This window comes from Pantherophis guttatus, chromosome 8 (assembly GCF_059756535.1).
Source record: "Pantherophis guttatus breed Tessera chromosome 8, ASM5975653v1, whole genome shotgun sequence".
NCBI lineage: Eukaryota > Metazoa > Chordata > Lepidosauria > Squamata > Colubridae > Pantherophis > Pantherophis guttatus.
In genome coordinates, this window is record NC_142070.1 from 14,544,184 (window position 1) to 14,560,631 (window position 16,448).

The 16,448-nt window shown below is 42.9% G+C and overlaps 1 protein-coding gene across 5 annotated transcripts in view; it reads right to left on the reverse strand.

Moving 5' to 3' along the window:
• The window catches only part of PPM1K (protein phosphatase, Mg2+/Mn2+ dependent 1K), a 37,617-nt gene that overhangs the window by 6,488 nt on the left and 14,681 nt on the right, over window positions 1–16,448 (reverse strand). For 4 of the 5 annotated variants that reach the window (XM_034440462.3, XM_034440464.3, XM_034440466.3 and 1 more), the window contains 5 exons: window positions 15,295–15,789; window positions 10,900–11,000; window positions 3,026–3,191; window positions 2,695–2,839; window positions 222–356 (listed from right to left, as the gene is read on the reverse strand). In XM_034440462.3, coding sequence (XP_034296353.1) covers window positions 222–356; window positions 2,695–2,839; window positions 3,026–3,191; window positions 10,900–11,000; window positions 15,295–15,716 — 969 coding nt within the window. In that variant the 5' untranslated portion in view covers window positions 15,717–15,789. Of the gene's footprint in view, window positions 1–221; window positions 357–2,694; window positions 2,840–3,025; window positions 3,192–10,899; window positions 11,001–15,294; window positions 16,104–16,448 lie in introns of those variants that run through there. The other variant, XM_087875126.1, reaches the window with a different exon arrangement.

Sequence of the window (16,448 nt, forward strand, 5' to 3'; positions counted from 1 at the left end):
ACCAGTGGGAGCATCACCGGTGCCCTGATGATTTTACCTAGCTGGGTAATGAAATGTCTGCAAGCAAACAACTAAGCTGAGAGAGCACCAAAAACATCACAGTTCCTCTTTCAGCTACTGATATTCTCTTCCACTGGAATCATCCATGGTGTCCTAGAAATGCAGGTACCGTTAGCTGAAAGTTGGCCAGTAACCACTGTTCCCAAGGCAGAAATACCAACCTGTTCAGTGATGATGCGAGCTGCTTCGGTTGGATCATGACACTGGTTAACAAAATCACAAATCTCTTGGCTGTTTACCATAAAATTGATGCCATCTGTGGTCAGGACCAAGAAGCTGTCGCTTGTATGATGCAACTAAAGCAACACAAAGAATATACAAATTATCTAGACTTAAGATGCTCTAGTACAGGGCTGTCAAACTCACAACCCACGGGCCAAATGCATCACACAGTGGCCACGCCCAGTTTAGCAAGGGGGGGGCGAATCACGTGACGACATGACGACGAGAGTTGGACACCCCTGCTCTAGTAGAAACTGCTACATGGAGATTAATAATGAAAAAAAAACTTGTTTGGATTCTATTTTTATGCAAACTGACCTAACTGGCTCTTCCTAAACTAAAAATAGGAACACCTATTTTAGTTGGCACACTTCCCAGTTCCAAAATAGCACACATCAGATAAGGTTGGATGCAAAAATATATAAATTAGAGCAACGGTCTCCAACTTTCCCAGTTTGGCCAGAGGCAGAGAAGAGATGTGGGATGGTTTCATGCGCGCATGCAAGCAGCTTTTACAAATGCAGCATTTGTAAATGCTTTACAAGCTCGCCCACCACTTCCACGTCCCGGTTCTGAGTGAGCGGCAGCCTGGCACTGGGTCGTGATCCGGGAGTTGGGGATCATGGAATTAGAGCTGTGATGGCAAACCTCACGCGGAGCCATATCGGTGGGCACGCAAGCTCAGCTCCGGCGCACTGATTTTCAGGACTTCTGGGCCCACCAGTCAGCAAAAGGGCCATTTTCAGCCTCTGGAGTGCCTCGGGGGGGGAGGGGAGGCTCTTTTCGCCCTGCCCAGGCTCCTAGAAAGGCTTTGGAGCCTGGGGAAGAGTGAAAAACGGGTCTACCAGGCCCACTGTACCATTACGTGCCAAAAGCGGGGGGAACGCAGGGGGGGGTGTCACGCGTGCATGTGCGGGGACTGGGGCGCATAGAATTATGGGTGTGGGCACGCATGTGTGTGACCCCCCTGCGCTCCACTTGGCTATAGACTTTACTGGATTATCTCTGGACTTGATTGACTCCGTAATTATTGAGCTGTTTCTTTTGATGTATCAGAAGTGGGGAGAAGTTTTCTCTCCTCTTTGTAAATATTAAATTCTTGGCAGGCAGCCACTAGGTTGTTGCCAAGTTCCGTTATCATAAGGAAAAGGATTTTGCCGGCTGGTTTGGTCTTTAACTCTTGAACGTCTGTTGGTGTGTGTGCGTGTGGTTGGGGACAGAACATGGACCTCATACCCTATACCTGTTGGAGATCTATTATTTTTATTATTAGGAACACCTTTCAGATGAAAAATATTTGCCTATTCCTGATTTAAGAAAAGATAAGTTTCTGAATTCTGCAGGGTGGTCTATACGTAGATCCATATTGCATGCACACATCACTAGGGACACCATACGCATGATGGACTGTCCACTGTGTTATTCTCCTTTTGAGGTGAGTGATGTTATCACTATACAATGAGGCAATGAAGTTCAAATATAAATAAAATTCTCAGTCCAGGATATGAGCATGAACTTGCTCAGTTCTGCCTAAAACAAGGATGTCACAACCAGACATCCCACACAACCAGGAATGGGCTGCTGGGGATTCGCAGGGGTTCGGGAGAACCTCTAGCTAAGATTCTGTGCAGTTCAGAAAACTCCCAAATCCCACTCCTGGCTGGCCCCGCCCACCCCTCCCCTCCATGGAGTCCTCATGTGGCCCGTTTTGGATGCAGGTAAGTGCATGGTGCATGTGGAGGCTCAGGGAGGGTGAAAAACGGGCCTACCAGAGGTTTCCAGTCTCCAGAGAGCCTCCGGAGCCTGGGGAGGCCATTTTCGCCCTCCCAGAGGCTAGAGGAAAGCCTCCGGAGCCTGGGGAGGGCAAAAACACGCCCCCCCCCACGGTGCAGGAAGCTGAATAGGCCACGTCCACCATGGTCACACCCACCCAGCAACCAGCAGAGAACCCTTTGCTAAAATATTTGAAGCCCACCCCTGCATCAACTTGTTGCATACAAGTTGCATACAACTACTGTGTTTGTACCAAATAAGCTGTCAGCGTCTCAGAACTGACAGAAAAGGGAGGAGAAGCCCGAACTTTTGCCTGCTAAATCCCTTTGAAGATTCGGTCTCCTCGGAGATGGGAAGGGGGGAGACATTCCTGTGACCTGACGAAGAAAAAATCAGGAAAGTGACTTGGAAGATAGCCAATGAGAAGCAGAGAATTGGGGATCGGAAAGGGAGGGATTGGGGGGCAAAGGTCAGTACTGACCGCGAAAAGAGTCAGGATCAGATTGCTGTGCTCAAATAAAGAGAAAATTTCCTTAAAGATCGGCAGTTTGGAAGCTCATTTATTTTGAGATAGCATTGAAACCTGACATAAGCTTTCAATAAGACCTGCGAGAGAAGGCATACTACACAACTGCTTACCTGCACCCGTTTAGTTTCAGGTTCTGCAATCACACCGTATTTCTTGAGATCCAAATCTCCAATACTACGGCTCATCGCAAGTCTGCCATTTACATGGGGTTGCCCCAAACTGTTCCAGGCAACGAAACCACCACATTTCCTGATTCTTAAAAAGAAAAAATATAAAATAACAGTTACCATCGTGCATGTTATGTTTCTACAAACAATTCACACAATAATATTTACTTGAAGAATTCTGGCAAGTCATCCCATTTCTACAACTTCAAAAGACATCTCTTTAAAATTGGGGGGAGAAAAACTCAGCCTAAAATGACATATTTTGCAGAGGTACCTTTCCTTCTCGTCCTTCCGTTCTGGAGTGTGATCGATGGTCAGTTTCTCGGCTTTTCCTTTGCGGCACAACAGCGCACGACTATCGCCCACGCTGGCTACCACCAGCTCAATGCCATCTCGCAGCAGAGCCACCGTTGCTGTGGTCCCAGTATTCAGCAAGGTAGCTATAAATGTCACAGAGAGAGAGGTAATCAGCACCTGAGCCCCAAACTTGCCTACGGCATAGTTCCTTCAGCTTTAAATGGCATGGATTGTGCTAACTCCACTAAGGAGCCGCCGCTTAAAAATATTTAAAGCTCTGAAGACATGAAAAGATGGAAGGAGCAAAGAGAAACACAACATGGCTTCATGAAAGAGGGAGGGGGTTATTAGCTAACAAGACCACAAGATACTAAAATGTACCAACAGTAGTAGCATTTAGACCAGTGGTGAAATCCAATTTTTTTTACTACCGGTTCTGTGGGCGTGGCTTGGTGGACATGGTGTGGCTTGGTGGGCATGGCAGAAGGATACTGCAAAATCTCCATTCCCACCCCACTCCAGGGGAAGGAGACTGCAAAATCTCCATTCCCACCCCACTCTGGGGCCAGCCAGAGGCAGTATTTGCCGGTTCTCCGAACTACTCAAAATTTCCGCTACCGGTTCTCCAGAACCTGTCAGAACTTGCTGGATTTCACCCCTGATTTAGACTTATATACCGTTCCACAGTGCTTCACAGCACTCTCTGAATGGTTTACAAATGTCAGCATATTGTCCCCCCAACAATCTGGATCCTCCTTTTGCCAATCTCAGAAGGATGGAAGGAAGGCTGAATCAACCTCGAGCCGGTCAGGATCGAACTCCTGGTGTGTGCGCAGAGCTAGCCTGCAATACTGCATTCTAACCACTGCACCACCATAGCTCTTCAATGTAAGTTGAATGTTAAGTTATAGAGCATAATTCCCCACCCACTCTCTCTATACATCCTATATAAGAATCCTTGATTCTTACAAGACAGGAAGAGACAATCTGGGGTTCTAGGGCAGAGGTCTCCAACCTTGGCAACTTTAAGACTTGTGGGCTTCAATTCCCAGAGTTCCTCAGCCAGCTCTGGGAGTTGAAGTCCACAAGTCTTAGAGTTGCCAAGGTTGGAGACCCCTGCTCCAGGGCACATATGAACCCCAGAGACTTCCAAGCCATTTTTTAGTCTTTTATTGACTCTGGATAGGGTTAAACTTTCCCTGGAAAAGCAAGTCTGAGATTCAGGGAGGGTCCTTCAGGGCTACCGCTTGACCAGTAGAAGGAATGGCCAAGATTTTCTCAACTTAATCAAGCCCATTAGTTGTGGCTCTTTTTGGAACACCGAGCCTTGGCAAGAGTGATTGATGCTTTTAGACTGCAGTGGCTCAGTGGCTAAGACATTGAGCTTGTCGATCAAAAAGTCGACAGTTCAGCGGTTTGAATCCCTAGTGCCGCGTAACGGGGTGAGCTCCCGTTACTTGTCCCAGCTTCTGCCAACCTAGCAGTTCGAAAGCACGTAAAAAATACAAGTAAAAAAATAGGGACCACCTTTGGTGGGAAGGTAACAGCATTCCCTGCCTTTGGCGTTTAGTCATGCCGGCCACTTGACCATGGAGACGTCTTCAGACAGCGCTGGCTCTTTGGCTTTGAAACGGAGATGAGCACCGCCCCCTAGAGTCAGGAATGACTAGCACATATGTGCGAGGGGAATCTTTTACCTTTTAGAATACTATACTTGGGACTGCTTCTGAAAACTGCTTGAAAAACTACAGCTGGTCCAGAAGGCAGCTGGGTGAAAGGAAAGCCACTCTGGCAGAATAGTAATTGCTGAATTGTTTACTGCTTACCAATGGGTTACCAAGTGCTATTCAAATGACAAAACTGATGTAGAATTTAAATGGGGTGGGGAGAAATAACAAGATACTCGGTCCCTGGTTATTTGAAAGGGCTGTATATTCCAAACAGATTCAATACATCCTGGACAGATTAAAAAAATATGCATGAAGCCTTGTTGTGCTATGCAAACTCCATAGACTCAAGAAACAAAAAGGGAAAGAAAATCGAGATACATTCCTAGAACTCTACTACTACTATTATTTAAAACAGGTATTTTAAATAGTTCTTGGATACTGTCCTTGAGTTTTATGTAAGAATGACAATTTCCAGGGAGGTAAGTTTTCTTCCTCCACTCCTTTTATGCAGGCCATGTATTAATAAAAGTCAAATGTCCTGATTATTTTTACAGCACATGTTTGACTCTAAGAACGCATCTTTAGCAATGCATTAGGCAGCCCACCAACCAAATCTTATCAGCAAAAAAGTATGCTTATGATTTCAATGTTTCATTATTGTGAAATGCAGAGAATTAATATGCTTTATGGGCAATCTACTTGGAGTGCTTAAAATAAAGTGAGTTAAGATAAGAAATGGGAAAAACAGAACTTTGAGACAGGCAATTTGAACCTTTTTGTGCTCTCCGTAAAATACCTGTTTTAATCGAGTAAAACACTATGAGAAGACAGTTGCTTTCTTCCTTTCAATCCCCTTCAATGCTTAAAGGCTAAGTCTCAAGACCACCAACAATCTCCCCAGTCGATTCCTTGCTTTTGGAAATGCTGCTTCCAACAATAGAATCCTTTTGTTCCAAGGTATAAATCAGTAACTCCCCAGATATGTTGAACTACCAACTCCTGCAAGCACAGCCTAGCTAGGAATGATCAGAATAGCAATGGCACTTAAGACTTATGTATACCGCTTCACAGTGCTTTACAGCACTCTCTAAGCTATGTAGAGAGTCAGCATATTGTCCCCAACAATCTGGGTCCTTATTTTACCCACCTCGGAAGGATGCCAGGCTGAATCAATCTTGAGCTGGTCAGGATCGAACTCCTGGCAATGGGCAGTCAGCCTGCAATACTGCATTCTAACCACTGCACCCCCACGACTCCAGAATAGTAGTCCAACATTTCTGAAGGGCACTGGGTTAGAGGAAGGTCAGTCTAACTGCTGGACATAGCAAATTAATGGGCTTATTTTTTTCATATGTTTCAGACTGCGTGGGAGATCCGAAGGTCTTCCATTTAAAGCAGTAGAGAAGAAAATGGCAGATATAATGATTCTGCCATGAAAAACACATATTTTTCAGGGCCAGGATAATGCTTCATACTGACTCTATCAATGGCAATTAAAAAGTAATCATTCTTGGATCAGGGTTAATTCTCTGGCTGCATTCATGCACGTCACTAAATCATGATGCTTCAATTGCTCTTCAGATTAACACTATGAATTCAATATTTCCTCCTCTTTGAGGTTGCCAGTGCAACAGCGTTAAGAAATTGCACAACTGTCAATAGGTTTACACATGACGCAAAATTGTTAGATTAGCCATTAATTGGCTGTGTTCACACAACAGTTTAACAGCCTTAAGCCATAGTTTACAAAACAGCTAAATTGTACAGGTATACAAAACATACTAAGCAAATATAAACACTGGTGTAACGTTATGAGAATCCAGCCAATATGTGAAAGCTTCAGAAAGTAAACTATAGGTTAGTACAAAATGTGTTGAGTCAGTCTAAGTATACTATTTTTAGAGACCTGTAGGAGCTACTCATGGAGCTAACACATCCACAGATCACACCCCGTCGTTATCAGGGTTAGCTAAGGCTTTTTCCGGTGAAACTAGCTCTGCTCCTTTTATCAGATTTGGGTGGATTTGTTTCAGATAATATTTAAGATCAGCTGGGTTGTTTTCAAATGACAAGTTCTTACAGGGTAAAAAAAAAAAAAAAGGAAAAGGAAAATTTCCTACTTCAGGGGTGAAATCTAAAATTTGTTACTACCGGTTCTGTGGGCGTGGCTTGGTGGGGGGGGTGTAATGTGACTGGGTGGGCGTGGCTAATTTTTTTTTTTTTACTTTTAAAACCATTTTTTACATGTAAAACCATGTAAAAAAATGCTTTCAAAAGGCTCTGACGATCCCAGCTGAGTTGCCTGTCAACCAGGCAACTCAGCTGGGATCGTCAGAGCTTGGATCGTCACAGCCATTTAAAAGAAAAAAAAGGCTCTGATGATCACGCGGCTCAGCTGGGCATGGGGGGCGGGGGCAGGGATTTTTGCTACCGGTTCTCCGAACTGCCCGCCGCCATCGCTACCTACTCGCCCGAGCCAGTCCAAACCGGGAACATTTCACCCCTGTCCTACTTCATATGTATGAAAGTGGCTTTTCAAAAGGCAACTGGACTTTCTTGGGGGTTTTTTCCTTTGAAAACTGAAGAAGCTTCTTGGATGAGAAGCGAAACATTTTCAAGGGAAAAAAACTTAAGAAAGTCCAGTTGCCTTTTGAAAAGCACCTTTGGGACAACCTGGATGACTGAGAAATCTCCATAGGCGTTTCATATGTACCTACGAAATGAATGCCAATCCTATGTCCTTAATTTCTAGTTTCATTAACTGGAAATCTCTTTGTCTTATAAGTTTTGAGACTTGTAAGACTTCTTTAATATGGATAGCATATTAAAGAATATTAATAACACCCATGGAAAGCATCAAGTTAAGGATGGTGATTATAACAAGGAAATTTAGGTCCACTTCAGGTGAGGCTTAAAGAAGTCTTCACAGGCTACAAGTTCTACTGGTGTGAAAAGAAACACAGCAGGAAGGAGAAGATCTAACCAGCAACAGAGTTCCAAAATCAAGGAATCATATCATGAATCAAAATCACTTGTGCTTATCTCCATGTGCATTTTTATGAAGCTCACTTACACAGCTTGATTTAACTTGTAAAGCATAAATATGACATTGGTGGTTTCCCAAACAGCATCCATATATTATAATCTAAAAAAAATATCTTTCAATAGGTATCTTTGCACTCACTGGACATTTTTTAGAGCATGTCATCTCAACTAATGGGACAAAGTGGATGTGGGAACCTTCCAGCAGTCCAGGCTAGGAACCCGCCGGACTCCTTCACCTGGGACCACCATAAGTAGATCTCTCTTTCCACTGGAGCCCAGCATATAGTGTCCCGGGTCTCCAATTCTAGAGCTGTTGGTCGGATACCGTGTCTGCCATAAATCACATGTACACATAGAGGCAAATAGGAAAAATTCACCCAGGAATTGTGCTTTCAAATCAATTCAGAAAACCTGCAACAGCTGGAAGGAAGAGAGCTGCAAAAGAGGCACTGAATTCAAACACTCTTCAAAGCAGTTACGGAAACAAAGAGGGGGAAATGTTTATCATTTTGAATTTTCTTTCCTACATATTAATTTCCCCCAAGCAATCTCATCAATCGACTTCAGTGTTCACTACTGCTAAACAGTGATAATTTGAAATGTTAAGGTACTCAAAAGACTTTTAAAAGCAAACATTTTATTTTTAATACGTGAGCACTTTTATGTACCTTAAGAGGTTTTGCTTTGAGATTTCAGAATACTGGGATAAGAAATCACCAAATAAGACATAAATGTGCAATTGAATATGTGTTAAGAATTACAACTGTGTTCAGACACAAATATCCGATTTCTGTGTGTCTTGTAACTTTCAGCTGGGTAGAATCCTTCAGGCCTGTGCTTAACTTCACTATAAAAAGATTCTGCCATTTATACAATATAGCATCTTTTTAAAGAGCAAAATAATTACTGTACTCCAATGGAATTAAAAGTTAAGTGACAACCTGACAGTCCTACAAATACAAATCACTTCAAATTTAATTACAACCTCATTAAAAAGAATTAGAAAATTTGATTTTAATAAAATATACCAAATGATAATTTAAAGATAGTTTTCTGCAGCTCTCTCCCTTCTTTTAAAACTTAAAAACCATGGCTTTGACTCACATCTTCTTTAACTAGAAAAACCCAACATTTTCATCTATTATACTTTCGCCATTTAAGATTAATGTAATAATCATCATAAACATCATTCTTGGAAACAGTGCATTTAACTACCCATAATAAAGCAGGGAATACTAAAAATGGCTGGAGCAATAAAGCTTCTGTTAAGAACTTGCTTCTTGCAATAATGTAAGTCAGCCTCCCCAAACTGATGTTCACCCACTCCCATAATTCACAAATGTGAAGGCTTACTAAGTCGCCTTGATGGCGAGATGGGCGGTATATAAATTTAATAAATAAATAAACATACTCTTGTGAATTACGTGAGTTGAAGAATAATGCATGTATAACCCTATCAGATTGGAAGACGGCTGGTGTAAAGGATCCACATGTGGGCTGAGAGGAGTTTTTCTTTCCCAAAGGCTTAACAGGTCAAACATACCAATGAAGGATCAGTTCTCTCCTCTATAGAGATTTTTGGTCTTCTTGGGATCTTAACGCTTCCTGCCTCCCCCATTTTGTTATCCAGCCCAATCAAAGTTCGAAAGGTTTTTCTAGTATTATGTCCATCACTTCTGACACGTATATCTGAAGATGGAATTGTTTCAGAGGTGGGATACACAACTTTTTTTTTTTAATGAAATTACCTTAAGGTCCTTAAATAGGTTTGCTTTCTAGAGTGGCAGTTACAATCATGTGAAAAGAAAATACAGCTTTGAATTTGATGGTTTTACATATCAGACATAGTAAAAAAAAATCATCTGGTCCTTGTTGTTAGTTGCAAAGTCGTGTCTGACCCATTGCGACCCCATGGACAACATTCCTCCAGGCCTTCCTGTCCTCTACCATCCTCTGGAGTCCATTTAAGCTCACGCCGACTGCTTCAGTGACTCCATCCAGCCACCTCATTCTCTGCAATCCCCTTCTTCTTTTGCCCTCAATCTTTCCCAGCATTAGGCTCTTCTCCAGCGAGTTCTTCCTTCTCATTAGGTGGCCAAAGTATTTGAGTTTCATTTTCAGGATCTGGCCTTCTAAAGAGCAGTCATGGTTGCTCTCCTCTAGGACTGACCGGTTTGATCGCCTAGCAGTCCAAAGGACTCACAGGAGTCTTCTCCAGCACCATAGTTCAAAGGCCTCAATTCTTTGGCGCTCAGCCTTCCTTATGATCCAACTTTCACAGCCATACATTGCAACTGGGAACTGCAATCTGGTCCTTTAGCAGTTCTTAAAAGTAGGTACATACAACCTCAGATGAACAACAACACATGACATTTTACACTATGTCCTCATTTATTTTACAAAAAGAAAGCCAAAATGAAGAAGCCATGTGTGAAAAACTTTTGAAGAATGTCCTGTCCTGATATGTAAAACCGTAGAACTCGTAGTTTTTTTTTTCACATGACTGTATGTCAGGAAACAAAACAAAAACTGTTCCTACACCCACAGTACTATATACTGTACAGATAGACCATCCTTGATTTACATCAATTTGTTTAGCGACTGTTCAAAGTTATAATGACTGCTCCTCACACTTGCAACCAACCCGCATCCTCCTGGTCACATGATCAAATTTCGGACACTTGGCAACTGGCATGTACTTACATCAGTTGCAGTATCTGAAGTCATGTGATCACCATCTGCAACCTTCTCAGCCAGCTTCGGACAATCAAAATCAATGGGAAAAAGCCAGATTTGTTTAACAACTGCATTACTCACTTAATGGAAGTGTACACTGAAAACTTCTCAGTGATGATTTCCAAATAAATATTTGGAATCAACTTTGGGAAAACACGGTCTTAAAGCATGTACCGACTTAATTTTGAAATTTTATTTTTCTCTCTCAAAATCTTTTGTGGTCCACAGACTCCTGTAGATTTCGTGATTTACTGTGGATTTTGATATAGCAAATCCTTGATATTCAAGTTGCAATTTTTCCCCTGGGACAGCTAGCCTGCAGCTTTAGTACCACTTGGCTGCTACGGGAGTAAATTTAGTTTTTGTGTTACCAACAAACAGAGAAACATTTCGTACTTACCATCCGCAGATGAGTGGGCGTGTCTCATGTATGCTTTGTCTATTTCTAGAAAAGCTTTAATCAATACTAATTCCATGTTGCGTTCCTCAGAGAGAAATTCTCTAAAAAATAAAAAGTAATCATGTTAAAGTCTTGTCTGAAGGAACTAACCATTTGCTCTCATCCATAAACTATTACATATCAATTATTCAAGTGGTGTGGCTTAAATCTTGCAATATTCACAACAGGCCTCATGGATTGCAACTAGAAGAGCTTTCACTAATAATTCAACTATAGCTGTTCAGCGCCCACTATCAGTGGTTTTGTTAAGATCGTTCATATTTTTGTTTCACTTTCGTACAGAATATTGCATGGTCCCAACCATGGTGAATTATAAAGTAAGATTTATATTTTTGCATGTGTAAATCCAACCCTACATCGCTTATTTAGGAAACCATGCTTAAAACATATGGCTTTTTGTGGTATGTAAATTCAGACATTATAATCATTGACCATCCTAGCTGAGATCTACATCTTAACAAGAGTGAATTCTTCTATGGTATGTCATTGCCACTTCCAAATCAAACACAACTTCCAGCAATAGTAAGAAGAATGATCATACAGAACCCACAAATCACTTCCCAATATTAAGGTTTGAGCATTAATTTCCCTAAACCACTAATTCGTTTGGCACTCCCGAGAGAGCAAAATAATAGCAATAGCATTAAGACTTATATATCGCTTCATAGTTCTTTACAGTCCTCTCTAAGTGGTTTCCAGAATCAACATATTGCCCCCAACAATCTGGGTCCTCATTTTACCGACCTTGGAGGGATGGAAGGTTGAGTCAGAATTGAACTCCTGGAGTGAGCAGTGAGTTAGCCTGCAGTACTGCAGTCTAACCCCAGGGGTGTCAAACTCGATTTCATTGAGGGCCACATCAGAATTGTGTTTGATCTTGGAGGGCCAGGGGAAGTGGTGGCTGGGGGTGGGCATTTTGACACAGGCTCAAGATGCAATTTTTCCACTCTGCTGGCCAAAAACGGGCTGGGTGGAGGCCCTGTGAGGCCCCCGTGTGGCCCGTTTTTGGCCTCCCTAGCCTCCAGAAGGACTCTGCTGGCCAAAAATGTGAGGCACCCAGGAGGCCAGTTTTTGGCTGGCAGAGTGCTGCAGGAAGCCATGGAGGCCAAAAATGGGCCACACAGGGGCTGCACCCAGCCCCCCCAGCCCATTTTGGCAGCAGAGGCACCGCAGGCCAGTCCTTTGATATTTCCAGGCCAACCCCAGGGGCCACATTTAAGCACCTCATGGACCGGATCCAGCCCACGGGCCTTGAGTTTGACACCCCTGGTCTAACCATTGAGCTACCGAGGCTCTTAAACAAGCATTAGAAGACAGCATACATGGATTAAAACTGTCCAACATAAGGAACTGATGGCTCTTCTACCTATGGGACCATCTCAATAAGTACAGGATTGAGTTCAATTCACCTTGCTTTTCATAATGAGACCACCAGGAACAGATGTCAGGATGGTGACAAAGAATAATCAGAAGACTTGAAAATTAAGGCTTTGTCATGGCTGCCTTGCAATCAGCTTGAAGATGCCTCACTAACAACCTTTCCTGAAGGTCACCTTCTCGTGATGCAGTACAACCTTCCTGGGGCCTCCGAGCTTCATGATGATCTGCTCTAATATTAAAGCGGTGTTTTCGATCTTCTGGCACAAGCCCAGTCACATGGCCCGACTATGGTGATAATGAAGCAGCAACTGGATCTTATCCAGCTTCTACCGGTTGTTTTCAGCAGACACAGAAATGCCTCCTCTCTCTAGTTGCTGAGAACTTGGATAGCAGGAGTAACCAGGCACATCTATTCATATCATGAGTGACCCAGTGACTCATGCATGCAGTGTAATGGTCCAATGTATAAAAAAATGTCCCAGCTAAAAGATGGCTTATGTAGCAGAGTAACACTGGCTAAAGAGGGAAGTCTACCTACTAACACTTGTCAACCTCCTCCTCCTGTTTTTGACCAAGCAAAATACAGCAGTGGCCAAAATTGTGGAAACCTTTTGGGAAAAGTGTATTTTCTAAAACTAGCTAATAACACTTTTTTTTTTTTGAGTGGTACCATAAAATTCAAGGGACGCGGTGGCTTAGTGGATAAGACGCTGAGCTTGTCGATCGAAAGGTCGGCAGCTCAGCTGTTCGAATCCCTAGTGCCGCGTAACAGGGTAAGCTCCCATTACTTGTCTCAGTTTCTGCCAACCTAGCAGTTCGAAAGCAGGTAAAAAATTCAAGTAGAAAAATAGGGACCACCTTTGGTGGGAAGGTAACAGCGTTCCTTGCGTCTTTGGTGTTTAGTCATGCTGGCCACATGACCACGGAGACGTCTTCGGACAGCGCTGGCTCTTTGGCTTTGAAACGGAGATGAGCACTGCCCCCTAGAGTCGGGAACGACTAGCACATATGTGCGAGGGGAACCTTTACCTTTACTATAAAATTATGTATCAATGGAAAGGTAATTTAATCAAGAACATAATGCAATAACTTTTAGGAAGGATTTGCTATTAGAATAACAGTTACAGTATAAAGAAGAAAAGTGAAACATGTAGAAAAAATGAGATATACAAAAATTATCACGTCAGTTAATACTTAGTTGGGTAACCTTTAGCATGAATTACGGCCTTCAACATCTTCCCTTGGAGTGAAGCAAGTCTTTTAGTTCTGTAGCTATTATAATGTGAAACCAAGATTGAATGATTGCTTCTATTAACTGGGTTTTATTCCTGGGTCGCTTCTGACTAACAAGTTTCTTTAGTCGGCTCCATAGATTTTCAATTGGGTTAAGGTCTGAGCTATTCCCAGGCCATTCCATCAATGGAATAGGATTATCTTGAAACTCAAAAAAAAAAGTGGTGTTATTAGCCATCAAACCTCAAAAATACACTTCTCCCAAAATGTTTCCACAATTTTGGCCACTACTGTAGATAATAAGAGAGCTTAAGTGAGGGAGGACAGGTAATCGGTCAAGAAAATCAAACCAGCAAGAATTAGAATAACAGAATGCAGGAAAAGCAAGTTATTGAGAAGCAAAACAACCAAGAGCTAGCAAGAATATCCGCATAGCTCCTATTAAAATAGAAGAGGAACAGGGTTTTTTTTTCTATTGCTTTACTAGAAAGCTTCCACCTGTCCTAAGTACAGGTAGTTCTCAGCCTACAATCATTCATTTAGTGACTGTTCAAAATTACAATGGCACTGAAAAAGTGACTTATGACCGTTTTTCATGCTTACGACATTGCAGTATTCCCACGGTCACGTGATCAAAATTAACATGCTTGGCAGCTGACTCAACTTTATGACAGTTGCAGGTCACGCGATCACCTTTTGCGACCTTCTAACAAGCAAGAGTCAAGGGGAAACCAATTTTATTTAAAAACCGTGTTAGTAACTTAACTGCAGTGATTCACTTAACAACTGTGGCCAGAAAGGCCATAAAATGAGGCAAAACTCAATTAACAACCATCTGGAGTTTTGCTCCATTTTATGACCTTTCTGGCCACAGTTGTTAAGTGAATCACTGCAATCGTTAGTAACATGGTTGTTAAGTGAATCTGGCTTCCCCACTGACTTTGCTTGTCAGGTCACAAAAGGGGATCACATGACCCTGGGACACTGCAACCGCCGTAAATATGAGTCAGTTGGCAAGCCTCCAAATTTTGATCACATAACATAAGGATGCTGCAATGGTCATAAGTGTGAAAAATGGTCGCAAGTCACTTTTTTCAGTGCTGTTGTAATTTCAAACAGACCCTAAATCAGTGATGGCGAACCACACCGAGTGCCCAAACTGTGCATGCACACATGCCCAAACTGAAAGGTGCGCAGAAACGCACATGTACAGACATGCGCGCATGCGCAGCAGAGACCTGAAGACCAACTGGCCAGTGGGAGGTGGAGCATCCCAACACCGGCAGCGCGGCAAGAGGTAAGATATGGCTAGGTGGCGCAGTGGCTAAGACACCGAGCTTGTTGATCAGAAAGGTCGATAGTTCGGCGGTTCAAATCCCTAGTATAGGTCTCCTGCGTGAGCAGGGGGTTGGACTAGATGACCTCCAAGGTCCCTTCCAACTCTGTTTCTGTTAAATCTTTTTCTTTTGTGAGTTTCTGTTTTCATCGTTTGCAGGGAAACAGAAGCTCACGAAAGAAACGCCACAGAGATCTGACCTGGAGCAATGACGCGCGTGCCAGCAGAGAGGGCTCTGTATGCCACCTCTCAATCACGTGCCATAGGTTCGCCATCACGACCCTAAATGAACTGTTGTAAGTCAAGGACTACCTATATATGTAACTAAGCAAGTGAACACTGAATGTCTTTCTCCTTTCCCTTACAAATCCACACACAGGACTCACCGAATATATTTTGGCATGTACTTGTTGCAGAAATCAGCTGCTGCCACCCCGCCGTGCCCATCGAAAATGGCAAAATACAGGACCTCCTCCGTCAGCTGGGCGTAATCAAAACGGTCCTCGTTTTCCTTCCGTTTCCCAATAAGGGTGGCACAGCCCACGTTCGACAGGCTGACCTTGGGAATCAGCTTCCCATACTTGATGCTGGGGGGGAGCAAGATGGGCTCGTCCAGGCGGTTGTCCCAAATCCCAAAGGAATCCCAGGTAGCGGGGCAGCCGCTCCCATCCAGATCGAAACGCGAAGCCTTGCAGTCGTTGGTGGAAATTTGACACTTGGGGCTGAGAATTGTACAAGATGTAAGCAGGGCCCTCTGCAGCTGGTGGCCTCTATTCCGAACCAGACTGATTAAGGCAGCCGTGGACATCACTCAATGCCAGAGATGGTGATGAGGAACAAGACAGTGGGAAGCCGGCTTTGAAAACGTCGAAAAGAGGAGCCTGAGGAAAGAAAACAAACAAACAAAACAGAATTGATATCCAGAACATCAGCCCCACATATAATTAAAAGATAAAGTCTCTCATAAATTGAGCTCAGCTCCTAGGGACTACATGGTTCACGTTGGTTTCTTGGCAGCAATATGGACGTGGTTTCCATGGAAACATCTTGCTGGCCAGGTTCTTTAACAGCTAAGCTGTAAATAGGCTGCTTGGCCTCTCGGCTTAATGTGTTATGGATGTAAACCATATTTTATAAACCATGATTTTTGGGGGGTATAATGTTGGTATAATGACACAGCCAACTGGCAATGATTCTGTTGCAATATTTTCAGGATCAGACTCAATAAGATCAACGAGAGTTAAAGATTTAACTATATATTCTTTTATTTACATTAGGCATTCTATATTCACTGAATATTCACAGATAGAAGCAAGGGAAATGGTGTAGGTAGCTCCTTATATATACAATGGGTGGAGCTATATGTGGGAGTGGTGAATTATGAATACATTAAGAAGTGAAGAATAAGTTAACCCCTGATACCCTGTCTGTACACTATTTACACATTGGAGAATAAGGCATTTATATCTGACAAATCCCCCTCTAAATGCCGATTCGTTATACAACACCAGTTACATTCAGATTCAGGACAATACAAAAC